The sequence below is a fragment of the Rhinatrema bivittatum genome, chromosome 1, assembly GCF_901001135.1.
Source record: "Rhinatrema bivittatum chromosome 1, aRhiBiv1.1, whole genome shotgun sequence".
In the NCBI taxonomy this organism is placed as follows: domain Eukaryota; kingdom Metazoa; phylum Chordata; class Amphibia; order Gymnophiona; family Rhinatrematidae; genus Rhinatrema; species Rhinatrema bivittatum.
Window position 1 is genome coordinate 414,127,817 of NC_042615.1, and position 22,394 is coordinate 414,150,210.

At 47.3% G+C, this 22,394-nt stretch overlaps 1 protein-coding gene across 9 annotated transcripts in view; it reads right to left on the minus strand.

Annotated features, from left to right (window-relative positions):
- PCGF3 (polycomb group ring finger 3) overlaps nt 1–22,394 on the minus strand; it is a 533,880-nt gene that overhangs the window by 264,238 nt on the left and 247,248 nt on the right. For all 9 annotated transcript variants that reach the window (XM_029602723.1, XM_029602678.1, XM_029602733.1 and 6 more), the window contains one exon: nt 10,300–10,396. In XM_029602723.1, the coding sequence (XP_029458583.1) occupies nt 10,300–10,396 (97 nt within the window). The remainder of the gene's footprint in view (nt 1–10,299; nt 10,397–22,394) is intronic.

Consider the following 22,394-nt stretch of genomic DNA (forward strand, 5'->3'; position numbering starts at 1 on the left):
TTGTCCACATTAAATTTCATCTGCCATTTGGATGCCTAATCTTCCAGTCTTGCAAGGTCCTCCTTAATATATCACAATCCGCTTGTGATTTAACTACTCTGAATAATTTTGTATCATTCCTTTCCAGATCATATATATATATATATATATATATATATATATATATATATATATATATATATATATATATATATATATATATATATATATATATATATATATATATATATATATATATTGAAAAGCACCGGTCCAAGTACAGATCCCTGAGGCACTCCATTGTTTACCCTTTTCCACTGAGAAAAATTGACCATTTAATCCTACTCTCTGGTTCTTGTCTTTTAACCAGTTTGTAATCCACGAAAGGACATCGCGTCCTATCCCATGACTTTTTAGTTTTCTTACAAGCCTCTCATGAGGGACTTTGTCAAACGTCTTCTGAAAATCCAAATACACTACATCTACTGGTTCACCTTTATCCACATGTTTATTAACCCCTTCAAAAAAATGAAGCAGATTTGTTAGGCAAGACTTCCCTTGGGTAAATCCATGTTGACTGTGTTCCATTAAACCATGTTTAATATGCTCTATGATTTTGATCTTGAGAATAGTTTCCACTATTTTTCCCGGCACTGACGTCAGGCTCACTGGTCTATAGTTACCCGGATCGCCCCTGGAGCTTTTTTTAAATATTGGGGTTACATTAGCCACCCTCCAGTCTTCAGGTACAATGGATGATTTTACTTACTGATAATTTCATTTTCCTTAGTATAGTAAGGTGGACTCAGGACCAGTGGTTTATCTCCCCTGCCAACAGATGGAGAGAGCAAGCTGACATCACAGTACACATAACCCTGCAGTGACCCCAGCCTGCCAGTATGCTCTTCAAAACGAACTGTGAACAGAGTAGCAAAAAAAACTTGATTAAAAACATGATTAAAAACAGGTAACCACAATTGTACTCAATCAAACATTGAACTCAAGCTAGGGACTGGATGAACATTTACCAGTAATCTCTTGGGACCCAAAGCCCCACAGGAGGACTATAGACACACTCATGCAGCAGCTGAAGGCAGGAAGCTGAGTCCATCTGTCTACACTAAGGAAATCGAAATTATCAGCTAAGTTATTTCTCCATCTCCTAGTGTGTAGACAGATGGACTCAGGACCAGTGGAATGTACCAAAGCTACTCCCCAACATGATGGGAGGCTGCCTGCGGTCCAGTCAACACCGCACGTGCATACGCTGCATCCTCCTGGGCCTGCACATCCAGATGATAAAACCTGAAAAAGTGTGTAAAGAGGACCACGTCGCAGCTCAGCAGATATCGACGGGAGACAACAAACTAACCTCTGCCCATGACACTGCCTGAGCCCTATTGGAATGAGCCCTAACCTGAGTAGGCAACGGCTTTCCAGCATCCACATACGCGGCCGTGACTACCTCCTTAATCCAGCCACCTATGATAGCTCTCGAAGCCGGAGTGCCTGCTTACTCCCGCCATGGAGAACAAACAGGCAGTTCATCTTTCGAAAAAGTTCAGAAATCTCCAGATACCGTCCGACAAGGCATTTGATATCCAAGGAGCGCAAGAGGTGATACACCTCCGCATCCCTGACCTTATCCAGGAATGGAAAGGAAACGAACAGATTCAAATGAAAGTCCAAGACTGACTTGGGCAAGAAGGATGGAACAGTAAGCCCCTGGAGTCACCAGAAGGAAAGGCTCCTGACATAAGGCCTGCAGCTCAAAAATTCGGCACGCAGAACACATAGCCACCAGGAACACAGTCTTCAAGGTCAACAACTGCAAGGAAAGGCTACGTAATGGTCGGAATATAGGGCCTGCCAAAAAATCCAGCACCAAGTTAAGACTCCACAAGGGAACCGGTAACCTCAAGGGAGGCTAAAGATGCCTCACTCCCTTCAAAAAAACAGGCCACATCAGGATGAGATGACAATGAAACACCATTCACCAGGCCTCAAACAGGCGAGAGCCACAACCTGCACCTTCAAGGAATTAAGGGCCAAACCTTTAGTCAACCCATTCTGCAAGAATTCCAGAATGAGAGGGATCTTAACTGAATGAGAAATAACACTCCACTCCTCACACCAGGCTTCAAAAACTCTCCAAACCCGCACATAAGCCAAGGAAGTGGAGAACTTGCAAGCGCAGTGTAAGATGGCAAGCACCACAGAGGAATAACCACGCTTTAACATGTGAGCCCCTCTCAAGAGCCAAACCATAAGACAGAACAGAGTCAGATCCTCATGAAGAACTGTCCCTGCTGTAACAGATCCTTGTGCAGTGGAAGACAGAAGGGGGCCTCCAACAGGATTCTTCACAAATTCACATGCCACGGACATGGATGGGATAGTCCAGCGCCTGGACATGCCTGGGATAGTCCAGCCACGGATATGCCTGGGATAGTCACATGCCACGGACATGCCTGGGATAGTCACATGCCACGGACATGCCTGGGATAGTCACATGCCACGGACATGCCTGGGATAGTCCAGCGCCACCAGGACTACACGTCCTCTGTGGCCTTTTATTTAGTGAATTATCCTGCCCAGCAAGGGCCACGGAGGAAAGGCATAAAGCAATCTGTCTTCTGGCCAGACCTGTGTGAGAGCGTTTATTCTCAGGGACCACAGATCTCTCCAGCAACTGTAGAATTGACGAACCTTCACATTTCGAGAAGTCGCCAGCAGGTCTAGAAACAGAAGGCCCCAGTGATCCACAACTAGCTAAAATGCCTCGGCTGGACTCCTGGGTCCAGACTCTCCTTGCTGAGAAAGTCCGCTCTTACATTGTCTTTTCCTGCAATGGGAGAGGCCGAGATCATCTGCAGATGACCTTCCGCCCATTCTTTAAGCTGGAGCTGAACCGCATAGTCCTGAGACTGCAGGTTCCAATGAGAAAGCAGAGCACACTGAAGAGGACACATATTTATTTATTTTATTTATTTTTGGTTTTTATATACCGATCTTCCTACATTAGATGCAAATCAAACCGGTTTACATAGAACAAGAAGAAACTTGCTAAAAGGCATTACATCAAACAATGAACAATTATGCAACATTAAATAACATTGTCAACATATGTGCCCTTGCCCACAGCGTCACTCCCAGAGTAGCCGCTATCAAGCTGAGCACCTGTAGGTAGGACCACACTGTCGGTCGTATGGTGATCATCAACTGACACACTTGAGAAATCAATTTCTGGATCCGAACTTCTGGTAGCAAAACTCTGTCCTGTCCCATATCAAACTGGACCCCCAGATATATTCCAAGGACTGGAATGGCTGAAGATTGCTTTTGGTCAGGTTCACCATCCAACCAAGTTCCTGCAATAAGGAGATCACTTGGTGTGTCACCAGGTGGCTCTCTGCCGGAGACTTGGCTCAAACCAGCTACTCGTCCAAATACGGGTGAACTAGCATTTCTTCTTTTCGCAAGGCTGCCATTACTACCACCATAACCTTGGAAAATGTTCTGGGAGCAGTGGCTAGGCCAAATGGCAGCACCCAAAAGTGATAATGGTGCCCCCAACATCGCAAAGCGCAGAAAGTGCTGGTGTTCCAGTCAGATGGGAAAATGAAGGTAAGCCGCTGACAGATCAAGGTGGTCAGATATTCTTCTGACTGCACCATCATCACAGAGCGCAAGGTTTCCATGTGAAAATGAGTCACCCACAAATGATGTTGAGATCCAAGTTGGGATGAAAGGAGCCCTTCCATCTTGGGCACAACAAAATAGATGGAATATTGCACCATACTTTCTGTAGACGTGGGCACCAGCACCACAGCCCTCAATCTGAGAAGCCTTTGAAGCATGAACTCTACTGCCTGCTTCTTGTGGGGAGTGGTAAGGGGACACCATGAACATGTCCTGAGGAATACTGTGAAATTCCAGTGCATACCCTTCTCTTATCACCTCCAGGACCCACTGGTTCGACATGATCTCGACCCACCTCCGATAAAAGAGACATCCCCCTATTTCCAGCTCTAGAAGGTAGGTCAGCAAACCTTCATTGGGAGGCTCAGGAAGGTCTGCCACCCAAGCCCACTCCTCTCTTGGGCAGTCAGGGGCAAAAGGACAGACCTACTGAAAGGTTGAGTCTGCTGAAAAGTTGTTCCTCTGTAGGGACAAAAACGTCTGGAACCCCGGAGATGGTCCCTCATACCAAAGGGGCGCTGTAATTGCTTCTTATCCTCCAGCAACAGAAGAACCAGACACTCACCCCACTTACTGGTCAGTTTCTCCATCTCGCTCCCAAACAAGAGCAAGCCATTAAATGGCATCTTGGTAAGACTGGTTTTGGAGGCTGCATCAGCCAATCAATTTCACAACCATAGTTGGTGCCTGGCTGCTATCACCGAAACTAGTCCTCTGGCCGAGGTCCGGAACAAATCACAGCCTGTGTCTGCTAAAAAGTCAGCAGAAGGTTCCATAACGCTTTGGAATTCCCTCCAGACTCAAGCAGCTCCTAAGAGAGAAGCAGACAAGATCTTGACACTAGGGCACAACAGGAGACAATCTGTAAATTCATCACCATTGCCTCAAAGGCTTGCTTAAGAATAGTCTAAATCCTTTTATCAAACACATCCTTCAAGGCCGTTCCTCTCTACCAGAGCATCCACTTTGGGAAAACTTAAACGCTCTCTCACAGCCAGATCCAAGGGATACAGGCCTTCCAATGACCAACCCCCTTTAAAATTTGCCTCTGGGGGCGTCCTATTCCAGTTCAATCAATTCCTGAATGGCATCTATCACAGGGAAAAAAACAAGAGGCTTTACATAAGGAAACCAAAATGGGGGATTCTTCTTCGGCTCCGACATAGCATTCAAACCAGGGACACCCAGCTGTTTCAAGGTCAGGGAAATCAGTGCAGGAAGTTTATTTCTATGAAAGAATCGCAACATGGTGATTCCAGCCCTGGAGGAATTTCCCCATCTTCCAGGAAATCAGAATCAACTTCATCAGTGCCATCCAGACTCCTGTCAGGAAAACCCGCAGGGAGCCGAGGTGCTTTAAGCATAGGACTGGCAGAGGGAGGAGCCACTGGCTGAGTGTCTGACTGGACAGAAATGGGGGAAGAGGAGGACTGTGCTTGAAGAAAGGCTTGTAAGCCTTGAAAATAAATCCACCCAAGAAAAAGCAGTCAGGTCCAAACCAGGACCAGAAGGAACTGGAGCTGGTCCCACAGAAGAGCCCTTGCCAGTGGAGGAGCCCGTCAAGGGAGAACCAAAATCTGGCATCCCCCCAGCCAAAGCCGTGACCATCATCAGAATGGGAAGAGCCCGGCTTAGCAAAATCTGAGGAGGACTACGTCCCCTGAGCGCCTAAAACAGCACTGAAGCAGGTTAGAAGCCCTAATATGACAGGCAATGCAAATAGGAAGATGCTTAGGCTTCTTGCTTACCAGCGCCATCACGGCGGTAAGTATGCATAGGCATGGTTTGCGCTTAAAAAAGTAGTGCGCCCAAAAATTAAGCGCCGAGAAGAAACTGCAGCCAAGCACATAGAGTTGTGCACCTAGTGAAGCGCATAAAAAGTTTGTGCACATAAAATGCACTCAAACTAAGCGCACAACACGTGTACAGAGCCATCGCACTGTGTGCACCAAAGGCCTATAGAGGCTACAGCCTACCACACGGCATGCAAGAACAAAGCCTAAATGCGGGGCCTAGCCCACCGGGGGCAGTTCAACCCACCCAGCTGCCCAGTTCTCCAACCGCAACAGGAGTGGGAACTAATGGCATACAGCGCGCCTAGAGATGGAGACCAGAGGAAGTCCTGAAACACCTCTCTCTCTCTGTTCAGGTGAAAACTGTCTTTTTTTTTTTTTTTTTTAACATTACCTGAGTTCAATGCTTACCAGCTGAGTACAGAGACAGTCCTGGCTGCGGAGGAAGAGGGCATCTGCCACCAATGCCACACTCTGCCTCCAGCACCCGCTGCCTTTCAGTTGAACTAGCAGCTAAGTCCACACCAGGAAACCCAGCTACCGGACCAAGGCACACCTCTGAAGGACCATGGAAATCACCTCAGGAATTCTCAACTGGGGGAGGGACCTTTAGGTATCACCGCAGGAGAGCAGGGCTTTCGTTTCTGAATTTAGAATTTCAAAATTCTCCTTCCAAAAAGCTTGAAGTAATCCCCATAGGGAGATGCACATCCATCATCTGCTGGAGACAGAGAATACTGGCAAGCTGGGGTCACTGGAGGGCTACATATACTGTGACGTCAGCTTGCTCCATTCTCCATCTGCTGGCAAGGGAGCATAAACCACTCTTCCTAAGTCCATCTGTCCACATGCTAGGAAATGGGAGATTTCAATTACCCTAATATTGACTAAGTATAATATCAGGACATGCTAGACGGATAAAGTTCCTGGATGGAATAAATGACAGCCTTATGGAGCAATTGGTTCAGGAACTGACAAGAGAAGCAGTTATTTTAGATCTAATTCTTAGTGGTGCACAGGATTTGGTGAGAAAGGCAATTGGGGGGGGGGGGGGGGGGGGCGCCTTTAGCAATAGTGATCATAACATGATCAAATTTGAATTAATGACAAGAAAGGGGACAATAAGTAAAATCCATGGCTCTAGCACTAAACTTTCAATAGGGAAACTGATAAAATGAGACATTTATAATTGCTAATTCTAGAGATTTAATTGCTGACCACAAGAAATCCATCGTAATCTCTGCAGGCTTCTGGGGTAAAATTATGTCCAACTCCTGTCTTGAAATCCCTTCTCCCCCCACAGCTAGGTCCCCACTCCTTATTACTTCTTTAGGTAAATTAATTATATCACTGGGGCTCCCCTCTATTCCAGGGGTAGCTACGGGATTCTTAAGATTTAAACGTGGCGGGGAGGGAGTTTTAGTTTTATTTGAAACTATTTACCCATTCTCCCCACATATGTTATAAATCTCTATTTCCTCTCAATTGTCTCTTCTCAAAGCTAGCCTTTCCATCCTTATGAGATTTCAATACTTAAATATGCATATTCTAGAAGAGAGAAAAAGAGAGAGGGATATGTTACAGACATCCAAATAGCTCAAAAATATAAATGTACAAAATGTAAACAATTTTTTCAGTAGGAAGAAATCCTAGCAAAAGAAGTCATGATACAAGCTTTTAAGGTGGTCAGTCAAGAATAGCATTAGAAAATATTTATCAAGTAAGTGTGGAATAGCCTCTCGTTTTATATACAGCAGAGAAAATAAAATAGTAAAAGGATTCAAGAAAACAACAAATAAGTAGCAAGGATCCTTAACCATGAAGAATAGGAAAAGTGTTACATTAACTAAGGTCTAAGCATGTATTAGAAAGTAATTTGGGCAGACTGAATGGGCCTTATGGCCATTGTTTGACATCAAATTCTGTTTCTTTAGGTCTATATTTAGAAAGATTTCCTAGAAAGGTCTGGAAAGATCATCCACACCATCATAAGACAATAATGCAATCCATGTATGTGGCTATGTTGCATTTGCTTGTTATCAGGGAACATGACACACACAACTGGACTCGTTCATGAAGTAATAGTATACAGAATTTACCAACAGAAACTATATACTCAGATAGGGTTTCAACATACACTTAGAAAATTACTTTAAAAAACTGTAAATGTAACTAAATAAATGTAAGTACAGCAGCCAACCAGTTGACATAAAGCAGAGTTGAAGTCTATTTCTTATTGCAACATGATTTGATAACTCTGATGTGAAGCATGCAATGAAATTTTACTAAATATTCATTCAATGCATAAAAGAAAATTATTCCTTACCTGCTAATTTTCGTTCCTGTAGTACCATGGATCATTCCAGATGGTGGGTTATGTCCCCCGTCCAGCAGATGGAGTCAGAACAAAAACTTTCAGGGGAGGTCCTATATGACCACACCTCCCCTGGCTCAACTCTCAGTAACTAGACTATCAAAGCCAAGAAGAGAAGAGACCCAGAGGGATCAAGTATTCAAAATTTCAGAATAACCACTGTCAAACTGACAGCAACTAAAACTTGGAACCAAAAAACCTGAACTGTGAACTTGCGAACAGCACTGCATGAAAAGCAGACTCTCAGTACCGAAAAAGGATAGAGTGAGAGATGGAAAAGAGACAGGTAAGCAGGAATGTCCCACATAAAACAACCCCCAAGTCTAGGGAGGGTGTCTGGAATGATCCATGGTACTGCAGGAACAAAAATTAGCAGGTAAGGAATAATTTTCTTTTCCCTGTACGTACCAGGATCATTCCAGATGGTGGGATGTACCAAAGCTTCCCCATCATGGGCGGGCCGCGGACAGCCCTTCCTTTATGACCCTGTCTCCCAGCTGACCGCCCGACGGCACACGGACATCTAGGCGATGTCGTCTCGCAAAAGTGTGGAGCGACTTCCAGGTGGCCGCCCTACAGATTTCCTGAGTGGAGACTGAAGAGCTCTCCGCCCAAGACGTTGCCTGGGCGCGAAGGGAATGAGCCTTAACTGCTAACGGCGGAGACTTACCTGCTCCCAGGTTCGCTGCTATAATCGCTCCCTTCAGCCAGCGAGCAATGGATTGTTTGGAGGCCATGCAACCCTTCCTGGGTCCCGACCAAAGGACAAACAAATGGTCAGAAAGCCGAAAATCATTCGTGACCTCTAGATAATGCATCAAAGAACGCCGTACATCTAGCCTGCGCAAGTCCCCCGACTCAGAGGAGAAAAATGACGGGAGCTCTACCGATTGGTTGAGATGGAACGCCGAAATCACCTTAGGAAGGAAAGACGGTACCGTACACAGGGAAACGCCGCCTGGCGTAAACCGAAGGTATGGTTCCCGGCAGGATAGAGCCTGCAGCTCGGAGATCCGTCGCGCCGAGCTGATCGCAACCAGGAATATGGTCTTGAGAATGACGTCCTTGATGGAAGCGGAACCCAAGGGCTCAAAGGGTGGACCTACAGAGAGCCCGGAGCACCAGGTTCAAGTTCCACGACAGACCTCCAGGGAGTGCAGGCCCCTCACTGTCTCTACGATTTAATGTCCTATACTTGATCCCTCTACAGAGAAGCCTAGAAACCTAAGCTAAAATGCTGGGGACCTCAGTGTCCCCTGCTCACATCTGCTGGAGTCAGAACGATACTGAAAGTTGAGCCAGGGGAGGTGTGGTCATATAGGACCTCCCCTGAAAGTTTTTGTTCTGACTCCATCGGCTGAACGGGGGACATAACCCACCGTCTGGAATGATCCTGGTATATACAGGGAATGTTTTAATATTTGGATAAAATTTGATAGAAGAAAGGTGAAAATGTACTGCACAAAGAAATAAGTGGGCCCGCACCTGGAGCCCACCATGTAACCGCGCGCCATGTATGGCAGCCCGGTTGCGTCTGGCCAGCAGGACTCCAGCGTCGCAGGGAGCCGAATCGCGGTTTCCCTTCTCCCTCCTTCCTCAGCCTGGCTCAAAATGATGGTGACACGGCCGGGTGAGGGGAGGAGTGGTCGCAGGCTGATGACATCACAGCCCATTTAAAGGGCTGCGACCTAGGCATACCTGGCCTCTTTGTTCTCAGCCAGCGTTCCCACCCACCTACCCACCCCGCTTGCCTTGTTGAACAAGAATTTCAGGTTGATTAATGTTAGAGGTTTTAGGGTAGTCAGTTGTACAGTTATAAGAAGATTTTGTTAACCCGTATTTGACTGCTTGTATGTGTGATAGATAGCACTCTGTCAGATAGCGGGGCATGTTTTACGGTTGTAATAGACAAATGAGGCAGATTGCACTTGTTAGGTAGTCGAACGATGGTGAAATTTGCAATAGTAGGGTTAATGTTGCAGCAGAAGAGGAGAGGCGGTTATCTGAAGCGATAGGGGCATTTTGGACATGGTGCAGTCGGGCATCACGGTGCAGGTCAGTAGTAGACTGGTGCCTTGGGCGGCGTAGGTCGGGGCCCCATTGTTTGAGGACAAGGCGGGGGGGGGGGGGGGGGGCTGGCTTTGATACTGCCTTGCTTGGTTATTATGGCAGGCAGCAGAGGTGATGGTATAACCCGGTCTTTGGGAACTGCCATACCGGCTCGGGTACTAGTTTATCTAGGGGCATATATATATATATTGTTAAATAAAGCTGCGCCCTTTTTATCCAATATCTGTGTTTGTTGTTATTCCATTATATTAAAGAATGTATGTATGTATGGCTAAAGGTCAATTAGAGGTGATGGGGTGGGAGGGACATAGACGGGACGACACTACAGTCGCGGCTGCTAGAGTTAAACCTGTTCAGTTAAAACATATTGCCTTCACTTACCCTATATACTGTAGCGGATGACTCTGGTGAATAACAATTCTGCAGGTAGGACAGGTGTTATTTTCTTCCAAATATTTTACCAAGCAACTTCTACAAACTGTTGAAAGAAGAATATATATACATATTAAACTTTTATAAGAAATACCCAGAAAGACAAATGTATTCATCAACCTAATAAACGAAGCTTGACCGACGTGCCGCAAATGCGCAGTAGAGAGCAGCTCTATTGCGCATGTGCGGGCAAGCACATCGGTCTCAGCGAGCAGCAGCTGGATATCAACATGGCGGCGGAGACAAGGAGCGGCGGCCAGTAGCGAGGAAGGAGAGAGTGAGTGAGAGGGAGGGAGGAAGGATAGAGTGAGAGGGAGGGAGGGAGGATAGAGTGTGTGGGTGGGTGGAAGGGAGGAGAGTGGTGGGAGGGAGGAAGAATGAGGGGGAAGAGGGGGAGAATGAGGGGTGAGAATGAGGGGGAGGTGAGAGACAGAGGGATGTGAGTAAGTGGAAGGGTAAGAAGTTGTGGAGCAGAGAAAAAGGGAATGGAGGAGGGCTGAGGGAGAGGGGATGGGATTGAAAGAGGGTGGGGAGTGACTGAGGGAAGGGGAGGGAGGTGAGAGTGAGGGGAGGGAGGCAGTGGGAGATAGAGTGTGAGTAAGACTGCGTGGAGGGAAGGGGTGAGTGAACGAGGGGAAGGGGGAGTGAGGGTGAAAAAGTGTAGACGGGTGCTGTGTTCGAAAATGGACTGAAAAACAAATTTAATGTAGCCCGTTTTAACGGGCTTAACGGCTTGTTGTATATAAAAGAAAGTAATATTTCATTAAATCATGCAAACTGTACATATATTTTTGCAAACAGGATAAGATATTAATCAAAATGTAATTACTTAGAGCTATACTTTTTCTCCAGTGATTGAGCTTCAACTGAGCTGCCCTCTTTGACCATGTCATGACATGCTGAATCATCCACAACTTTCCAGAAAATTCCTGCTCATGTGAGCAGGCATAGCTGCCAAAACATGCAACGCTAATTCCTTGCATTAGCAAAGGAAAGTAATAAGGATCAATCAACAAAGGAAAAGAGGGAGGATTGTGTGGTTCCCTCTGAATGCCCTCCCCATAGATTTTACATATGACCCTGGTCCCTCCCTCCCACCCATAGTATTAATAGGCTATCCTGCACCCTCTCCCCTACTCCCATCCCCTGATAATGAGAAACAACCCCTGCCAGGAGTGAGGTCTCAACCTGCCTGCCTCCTGGCAATCCAGCTATGTGGGGCCGATGCAATAAATTTGTATAGAAAGTAAGCGCTGAACAGTCAGCGCCCGCTTTCTTAACGCGCCCACAAGGCGGATGCCATGCAATATTTAAATTAGGGGGTCGCGTTAGCAAGGAGGCGCTAGGGTCACTTGCATACCCCTAGAGCCTCCTTGCTAATGAGAACCCAATCGTCGTTGGCAGTCCGCCGGTTAGGAAAACAGACGCCGAGTTTGTCGGCGTCCATTTCCTAAACGCCACACAGCCAGGGTCTTCAGGAAACGGACACTTGTCATTCAAGCATCTGTTTCCTGCACCCGACTGCCAGTGTTTTGGTATTTTTTTCTATTTTTTTTTTAACTTTAATTTTGTTTTTCCTCCTACTTAATATCACAATGATATTAAGTAGGAGGCAGTATAGTAAAGCATTTTTTCTGCTTTCCTGTACTGGTTTAAGGAGTGTTCAGCAATTAACGCCTGTTCCAGGCAGGCGTTAATTGCTGTGCGCTAAATGTACGTCCTAGACGCACATTTTTTTTTGCATCTGGAGTGAATGCTAATAGCCTCAATCACAAGCATTTGCATGTGATTAGCGCTATTAGATTCACTCTGCGTGGGACGCGCATTGAATAGACGCTAATCCCCTTATTGCAATAAGGGATTCATTAGCACCTATTCAACCCGCGTCCGACTGCAGGTTATACAGTGCGCTCGGCTCAGCACACTATTGCATCGGCCCTTGTGTTTGCCTGAAGCAGTGTTGGAAGCATAAACTATTCATAGTTTACACTGCAAGAGCTAGAAGAGTAACTATGCTGACTTACTCTAGCACTGGAAGTATAAACTGCGTTTAAATTTACACTTTCGGTCCTGCTTCAGGCAGACACAGTGCTGGATCGCTGGGAGCTGGTGAGTTGAGGCCTCATTCTCTGCAGAGGTTGTTTCTTAATATTATGGGTTGGGATGGGTGAGTCTAGGGGAAGGGGACAGTTTATTGATACTGTAGGTGGGTGGGAGGCACCACGGGGACAAGCTCTATTAATACTTGTTTCTAAATGGGAATGGGCTTTGGGGGGGGGGGGGTGCAGGTGCAGGGATCTGCTGAATGCAACAGGTTTAAATATTTTAGGAGGGGATGCATGGCCCAACAGAGCCATATACAAAATTGGGAAAAGGAGGGGGGAAGAATCAGGCCACAGGCACCTTGATTTTTTTTTCTTGGTCTGTCAGTGCTACTTAACCAGATAATTTTTAAAGATATCCATTTAAGTAGCAAGTTATTCAGCTACACAAAGCCAGATAACTTTAAAAAAAAAAAAAAAAAAAAAACCTAACATAGTCAGTTAGGATTTTTAAGTTATCCAACTAACTTTAGGCTAGTATATTTAATGGGTCATTTCTCCCACTGAATATAAGGGACAAGTTATCTGGCTAACTTTAGCAAGATAACTTGTTCCTAAATAGCCTACTGAATATTGGGCTCAACTTTTTTTTTCCCCGGACATCATATGATTAGGCTTGCTCATGGAAGGATAGCTTCTGATTGCCAGGAACATCTGAGAGAAAGAGAAGGAAGGGTGAGGGGAATCCTACAAGGAGGAAGATGCATACAAGGAAGGAGGACGATGCAATTGAGTGTGTTACCTTAGCATCCTTTATAGGCATATAAACTTCTCTTTCTTTAAAGGCCACCTATAGTTTGTCTCCTTGTGCATATTGCCAAGGCTGCTATCTGTTTTCCATATGGGGCCTGTAGTATATATAGCATACTCAGGGAAGCCAGCTGGCCCACTAGCAAACAACTTTCCATCTGCCTATTGGTCTATCCCCATTAGATGACAGACAAGCATCTAGTATTTGTCTGTTGCAGGCAGGGCTATCTGGCCACACTTCAGACATTGTTCCTCTGGTGTGTTCTTTATGCATATGGTGGCAACTATTTAATAGCTGTGGGCCTTATTATGTTTAATTGAATGAGTTTTAATTAAGATAATAAGGGTTCGGCAATAATATCAGCCCTCTCTGATACTAATTCTGTAGTATTGGGCCCATAGAAGGTGTTCGGGGTTGGGTCTTCCAAGATTTGTTCAGATGCAGGCACCTTTGTTTTGAGTGTGAAGTCAAGTAGTTGCTTTTATTTTATAGAAATCCTCTTGTATACCTCCAGAAGGGTCTACAATTATAAGCAAGATAGCATTCATATTTCATAATATCTGCCTGTAATGTACAAATGGCTATTTGTATAGATGTGGTGTTGCTTCCTGATACCACTTGATCTATATCTCAGCATTCTTTGTCCTTTCATTGAGAGATATAGCCACTCTTAGAAGTGGATGTGGTGATATGTCATGTGGGCAAGTATTTTAGGTCAATATATCAGTTGTGCACTGTCAAAGGGAGAGTTTGATGACTACATTTAGAGGAGATGTGTGTTAAAGGCCAAATAAATTTCTGTGGAAAAGCCCTCAGAGCATCTGCATTAACAGCCTTGATGCTTTCCCACTAGGCTTGCAGGATAGTGGAGGAGATAGTTTGTAAATATTTATCCCCAACAAAACATCACTGAGCAGGTGCAAGGAGAGCTATAAGCCTTGTTCCCTCTAATTGTGTACATGTGTATGCACACAGAAGTTGTGAAACCCCCCCCCCCCCCCCCACACACACACAGCAAACCCTGATAGTTGCATTATTCTGACTCATAGTGCACAAATTTGTATTTTGCATAAAAGGTTGCACAAAACAAAATTGTATGCATGCAATCTTTCACAAATTTGAGAGAACACTAGTTATAAGAAGTCACACCAAGTATGAGGAGAGGTGCTAATATAGATAGCTGAGTGGCTGGTGGGCGTTGGGATTGCTTGGTAATTTGCCTGCCCAGTGTGAAGGTATCTGACCTCACATGCCACCTAGATATGATTTTATAGAGTGCTGGGGAGGAGCCAACAGTTATTGTACATTTGATACCAATGACATAGGATGGTGCAAGAGGGAGATTATGGAGGCTAAATTAATGGTCTTAGGTAGAAAACTGACATCCAGAACTTCCAGGGTTGCATTCTCAGAAGTGATCCCTATTCCACATGCAGGATCCCAGAGGCAGGCTAAGCTCCAGAGCTCAATGTGCAAATGAAACAATAGTGCTAGGAACAGGGTTTTAGATTTGTTAGGTAGTGGGGAAACATTCTGGGGAAAGGGGAGCCTATTCTGATAGGATGGGCTCTACTGTAATCAGTGGAACCAGGTGGCAGGCGCTAACATTTAAAAAGGAGATAGAGCAGCTTTAAAACTAGACCTTGGCAGAAACATGGCAGTTGCTCAGAAGTGCATGGTTTGGAGGGATGTATATTCCAAAGATACTTACAAAAGAGGGAAGTTAGAATATCTCAGTAGTAATGTGTTGAAGAGTAAAGTTTTCTAGATGGATGCAGGCAAAGAGCATCCAAATGTGAATGACTCAACTGCTAATAAGCAGATTGTAAATACAACGAAAAGGTATGAATAAATAAACCTTTAAAATGTCTGTATGCGAATGCCAGAAATCTGAAGACTGGTGAGTTACAATGTGTGGCATTCAAGGATACAGACATTACAGGTATTTCAGAGACAAGATGGAAGGAGGATAACCAATGGAACACTGTGCTACCAGGGTATAAATTATATTAAGTGGTAGGGCATATCAAATTGGTTCAGAGCCAGCACGATAAAGTAAGAGATCGCATAGAATCAAGAATGATAAAAATCCTGCAGGAAACAAACTACACTGTGGAGACCTTATGGATAGAAAGGGGTATATGCTACGTTATGGTAGATCTATTCCCACTTCTATATTCTTACCTATGGGACAGAAAAGAGCATAGCAGTGGGTATATACTACCGACCACCTGGCCAAAATGAAGAAAGATTGTGAAATGCTGGCTGAAATTTAAAAAGCTAATAAATTTGGAAAAAAACAAAAATGAGAGATTTCAATTATTCTGACACCACAAAAGTGTAACCACCTCAACTAGCAATATAAAATCTACATTAAACATCAGATGACAGCTTAGCCATTCTTGTTTATGATAATCTAAAATGTTATAAACCTGTGGAATATGTTTCCAGATGAGGTTACACTTATTGCATCTAAGACTTCTAGAATAGTAAAGTCAATTATTTCTTTACAGAACAAAATGTTATGGAGCATGATGTCCTGCTTAGATTTTAGTAGAACTAGAAAAAAAACTTATTAGGCTAGAGACTGGTTCTGGCTCACTTTGCCTTTCTCAGAGACAAGCAGCCCAACTACGGTACCTGAATGTAATCTACTCTGGTGCCATAATGTTGAGATTACTACCTGATAATCTCCTTTTCCTTAGTGTAGACAGATGGACTCAGAACAAATGGGATAGTATCCGCGTGCTAGCAGTTGGAGACGGATCTGACGTCAGCACGGGGGTGTTTATATCCCCACAGGAAGCGTAGCTATTCAGTAATCTTCCTTGCAAAAGCTGTTATAGATGTGTGTACTGACGCTCAGTGAAAAAGTGAAACAGGATTCCCCTGACAGATTGACAGTAGCTGGAGACCACCAGCATTCCCAACCGGAAGGCGTGGACACCTGGTAGAGTGTACGCTCTTATGGAAACAGATGACATGGCTTACCTTGAATCGGTGATACCCATGTACGCAGGCAGCTGGGCGGGATGCTGAGTCCATCTGTCTACACTAAGGAAAAGGAGATTATCAGGTAGTAATCTCAACATTTCCTGGCGTGTAGCCAGATGGACTCAGAACAAATGGGATGTACAAAAGCTTTACTCCCAGCCTGGGCGGGAGGCTGCCTGAGGCCCATGTAGTACCGCCCTCGCAAATGCTGAGTCCTCCCTGGCCTGGACATCCAGACGGTAGAACCTGGAGAAGGTATGGAGGGAGGACCACGTCGCCGCTTTACAGATTTCCACAGGCGATAGCATCCTGGATTCTGCCCAAGGCGACTTGTAGAGGCGGAGACTTCCCAGCCTCTACGTACGCTGCTCTGACAACTTCTTTAATCCAGCGGGCGATGGTGAGCCGCAAGGCCGCTTCCCCTTGCTTCTTCCCGCTGTACAGGATGAACAGATGGTCCGTCTGTCGTAGGTCTTGTGTAAGTTCCAAATGTCTGGGCAGCAATCTGCCAATGTCGAGATGGCGTAATAAACGCCCTTCTTCAGATTTCTTCAGACCCGCCGTGGTAGGCAAGGATATGGTTTGGTTAAGATGAAACTGTGAAACCACCTTAGGTAGAAAGGAGGGAACCGTACGAAGATGGATAGCCTCTGGAGTGATTCTGAGAAAGGGATCACGGCAGGACAATGCTTGAAGCTCTGAGATGCGGCGGGCTGAACATACAGCCAGCAAGAACACCATCTTCAAGGTTAGAGAACGAAGAGACAGGCCCCGAAGGGGTCTGAAGGTGGATCCCGCGAGGAAATCCAAAACAAGGTTGAGGTTCCACAAAGGCACAGGCCACTTCAGTGGCGGACGAATATGCTTGACTCCTTGCAGGAAACGAGAAACATCTGGGTGCTTGGCGATGGTCTTGCCATCCCTCCTGGGACCATAGCAAGACAGCGCAGCCACCTGAACCTTGATGGAGCTGAGGGAGAGACCCTTCTGAAGTCCATCCTGCAGGAAATCCAACACAATGGGGATTGTGGTTGCATGTGGATTGGTGCCGTGAGTGTCGCACCATGCTTCAAATACTCTCCAGATCCGGATGTATGTGAGGGATGTGGAAAACTTGCGAGCTCGGAGGAGGGTATCAATCACGGGCTCCGAGTAACCCCTCTTCTTTAATCTAGCCCTCTCAAGGGCCATACGTAAGAGAGAATTGAGCCGGATCCTCGTGAAGAATGGGACCTTGATGTAGAAGGTCCCGGAGAGGAGGCAGGGGAAGAGGCTCCCCTGCCAGTAGTCTTCTCAAGTCCGCGTACCAGGGTCTTCTTGGCCAGTCTGGCGCCACTAGAAGAACTAGGCCCCGGTGTGTCTCTGAATCTTGCGGATGACAGCGCCTAGCAGAGGCCACGGAGGAAAGGCGTACAGTAGAGTCCCTGGAGGCCATGGCTGAACCAGGGCATCGATTCCGTGTGAGAACGGGTCGCGCTTGCGGCTGAAGTATCTGGGTACTTGAGCGTTGGACTTGTCCGCCAGTAAATCCATGTCCGGAATCCCCCAATGATCCACAATCATCTGGAAGGCCGTGGGTGAGAGCTGCCACTCTCCCGGATTTAGGCTTTCTCTGCTGAGGAAGTCTGCTGTGGTATTGTCCTTCCCAGCAATGTGGACGGCGGAGATGTCCTGAAGATTCACCTCTGCCCAAGTCATCAGAGGGGTGATCTCCCGAGATACCTGACGGCTTCTGGTTCCGCCCTGACGGTTGATGTATGCCACCGTGGTGGTGTTGTCGGACATCACTCTGACTGCTCTGTTCTTCAGTCTGGGAGCAAATCGAAGGCATGCCAATCGGACTGCCCGGGCCTCTAGACGGTTGATGTTCCATGCTGACTCTTCTCTGTTCCACCGCCCTTGTGCGGTGAGTTCTTCGCAGTGTGCTCCCCAGCCACTCAGGCTGGCATCTGTGGTGAGCAAGATCCACGTGGGTGAGGACATCTTCGACCCCCTGCTCATGTGGTTGGACTGCAACCACCACCGCAACTGGGTCCGCACTTTGGCTGGCAGAGGTAGGTGCGTGGAGTAGTTCCGTAGACGGGGGGGCTCCAGCGAGAGAGCAGGGCGTGTTGTAGAGGTCTCATATGGGCCCTCGCCCAAGGTACCACTTCCAGGGTGGATGCCATGAGACCAAGAACCTGCAGATAATCCCAGGCTGTGGGCCGACTGGCTCTCATCAAATACTGGATATGCTGCTGAAGTTTCAACTTTCTCTTGGTGGTGAGACTGACTGTGTCTGCCCGGGTGTCGAACTGTACTCCCAGGTATTCCAGTGACTGGGAAGGCTGTAGGCAGCTCTTGCTGAGGTTGATTACCCAGCCCAAGCTTTCCAGAAGGGCTATCACTCTGTCGGTAGTCCGAAGGCTCTCCTCTTGTGATTTCGCCCTGATCAGCCAGTCGTCTAGGTAGGGATGGACCAGGATGCCTTCCCGCCTGAGTGCCGCCGCTACCACTACTACCACCTTGGTGAACGTCCGTGGTGACGTTGCCAACCCGAAGAGCAGAGCCCGAAACTGGAAGTGGCGGCCGAGAACCTTGAAGCGTAGGTAGCGCTGATGATCCGGATGGATCGGGATATGCAGGTATGCCTCTGACAGGTCTAATGCCGTGAGGAATTCTCCTGGCTGTACTGCGGCCTTGACTGAGCGTAGTTTCCATGCGAAATCTCAGTACCCGTAAGTATTGATTGACTGACTTGAGGTCCAGGACAGGCCGAAAGGTACCCCCTTTCTTGGGTACCATGAAATAAATGGAATAATGTCCAGAATTCACTTCCCAGGCAGGTACTGGGATGATGGCCCTTAAGGACAGGAGCCTCGCCAGGGTAGCTTCCAATGCTGCCTTCTTGTGTATGGGACATGAAGATTCCACAAACTTGTCCGGAGGGAGATGATGAAAGTCCAGATAATATCCATCCCAGATAACGGCGAGGACCCACTGGTCCGATGTAATCTCGACCCATCTGGGGTAGAAGAGGGTTAACCTGCCCCCTATGGCTCCGTCCCCCAGATGAATCGGCGCATTCTCATTGGGAGGCGCGGCCGGGACCAGAGCCCGGGCCCGCTCCCCTCTTGCGCTGCTTGGTCCGAAAGGACTGATTCCTGGCCGGAGGACGTGGTGCCTGGTAGCGACCCCTGTAAGGAAAGAAACGCTGGGAACTCCTGCCCCTGGAGGGCCTTGGAAAGGCGCGCTGGCCCCTTCTGAACCGATCTTCCGGCAATCTGGGCACTGGAGAGGCACCCCATGCACTGGCCAGTTTATCAAGGTCGCTGCCAAAGAGAAAAGAACCCTTAAAGGGCAATCTAGTGAGGCGTGACTTAGAAGGCGCATCAGCCGACCATCTCCAGATCCAGAGCTGCCTCCTGGCAGCTACGGAGGATGAAATCCCCTTAAGCTGTTGTCCGGACCAGGTCAGATGCCGCATCTGTAAGGAACGAAAGAGCGGATTCCATGTCCGCCGCTGGAGCGTTGTTTCTAACCTGTGACAAACAGGCACGCGTCACCACCGTGCAGCAGGTGGCGATCCGCAAAGATAAAGCTGCCACCTCAAAGGCCTGTCTCAGAATGGCGTCCAGTCACCGGTCATGAGGCTCCCTGAGGGCCGTCCCCCCTTCAACTGGAATGGTAGTGCGCTTGACCACAGCGCTAATCAAGGCGTCCACCTGAGGGCACTCCAGCAGGTCCTGGATAGCCGGTGCCAATGGGTACATGCTCTTCAGAGCCCGACCCCCTTTGAAGGCAGCCGCTGGTGCCGCCCATTCTAAATCAATCAGTTGTTGCGCCGCTTGTAAGAACGGAAAATGGCGGGCTGTAGGACGAAGATCTTCCAGCAGGGGGTTCTGCGCGGAGGGTACCAAAGCGCTGGGACCTGTAATATCCAATTCTGCCAGACACTGAGACACCAGGTCGGAGAGATCCTCTTTAGGGAAGAACCGCCTCATGGTTCTATATGGCTCAGTCCCTGGAGGAAGGTCCCCCTCGTCCGGGAGTTCGGACTCATCCTGTGAGGCCTCCTGGTCGGACTGATCCGGACTGTCCATCGTTGGGAAGTTCCGCTTGCGATAAGGTCGTGAGGGTCCAGGAACCGGATCCGCAGCAGCAGGCGCAGCAGCCGCCGCAGGAGCAGCCACCGCAGGGACCACAGGAACAGCAGGAACCGCAGGGCCTGGACGGGAAGCCGTTTGCATCTGTACGAAGGCATGAATCCCCTTAAAGAGATCCACCCAGGAAATTGAAGCAGCCTCTAATCGCCGGGGTACAAGCTCCCCCGGGATTCCAGATTGGTCGAGACTGCCTCCTAACTCCGGGGTAGCCCCTGGGGAACTGTCCACAAATCATGGCTGAGACCGGTCCTGGCCCGAGGGTCGCACGGTCCCCTCACATTGGGCACACAGAGAATCTGGCTCATCACTGCGCGTGGCCCGAAGGTGGCATGCAGAGCAGAAGCCAAGGGCTGCGATGCCTGAAGCAGGCGGCGCCGTCGCTGAAGACTCTGCAGTGTTCTGATCCATTGAACAATCTGCGCTTAATACAACAGGCGCTCAATAATAATATGCGGCAGCAATAGGCGCTTAATACAACAGGCGCTCAATAAGAATATGCGGCAGCAATAGGTGCTTAATACAACCGGCGCTCAACGTGTGCACAGCAATAGGCGGCCAAGAAACCAGCTCAATGGCATGCAATAAGCACTCAGCAATATGCAGGTAGCAATATACACTCAATGGCCTTCAATAGGCTTTCAGCAAGAAGCAGTCAGCAATAAACGCTCAATTTGCATTCAATAGGCTTTCAGCAATAAGCGGTTAGCCATATACGCTCAATTTGCATTCAATAAACTTTCAGGAAGAAGCGGTCAGCAATATACGCTCAATATACATTCAATAGGCTTTCAGCAATAAGCGGTCAGCAATATACGCTCAATTTGCATTCAATAGGCTTTCAGCAGTAAGCGGTCAGCATTATACGCTCAATATCCATTCAATAGGCTTTCAGCAATAAGCGGTCAGCAATATACGCTCAATTTGCATTCAATAGGCTTTCAGCAATAAGCGGTCAGCAATATACGGTCAGTGGCATTCAATAGGCGCTCATCAATTCACCGAAACCAAGCCAAGCAGGAAGAAAGCCGCGCCTATTACGGGCACGGAGTACCTGAGCAAGGCCCCACAATGGCGTCCTCCATGGCGTGCCACGCCGCCGATCCTCTGCGCTTTGGAGACCCGTAGGAAGAGATGTACTCCTTACCAGCTTCGGCGCTTCCCGGCTGGAACACAGGCGGTCTCCGTCTGCGGGGGAAGGGATCACCTCACCACCGCAATTGAGGATATGTACCCGCTACCTCGTCCACGCCGGGACCGAGGGCCTCGTATGCCTCACCCGAACTGCGTCCAGGGGCTGTGTCACTGCCGCACTTCGGCAGGACCGAGGACTTTCACCGCTGGGGGAGCACGGCAATCACTCCGGGAGTTTGCTGGGGGAGGAACCCTTGGGTATCTACCGCAGGAGCGCGGGGCTCTAAGTCAAATAGACAGGAAAAACAAAGTAGAATCTAGAATGAGAAGAAAAAGAGAAAAAATTAAAGTAGTCTTGGAAAGCACGCTCAACTAGCGTGCAGGCACTCCAAACTGCTTTGGAGACGGAAATTACTGAATAGCTACGCTTCCTGTGGGGAAATATACACCCCCGTGCTGACGTCAGATCCATCTCCAACTGCTAGCACGCGGATACTATCCCATTTGTTCTGAGTCCATCTGGCTACACGCCAGGAAAAGGCAGAATATAAATTAAATAAAAAGCTACAACCTTCAACTGAGTCCTGTCTCAGCAGTCATATTACAGAGCAAGAGAAAGCAATAGAAGTTCCTGACTTATTATAGGACTGGAAGTGTGTACCTAGATTCAGAACCAATCCTTTGCTAAATGTCTCTATAGCCATTGCTTGTTGTATCATCAGTGCTTACTTAAAGTTTAGAAGGGAAGCATTTTTATCTATCTATATCTATCTCTATATATATATATATAGATATATAGATATATATATACACACACACACATACATACACATATATATCTCAAGTTCAGGTAAATATGCAATTTTTTCCACAATTGACAATTTTTATCTTGAGATATTTTTTTACAATTTAATGTTTATT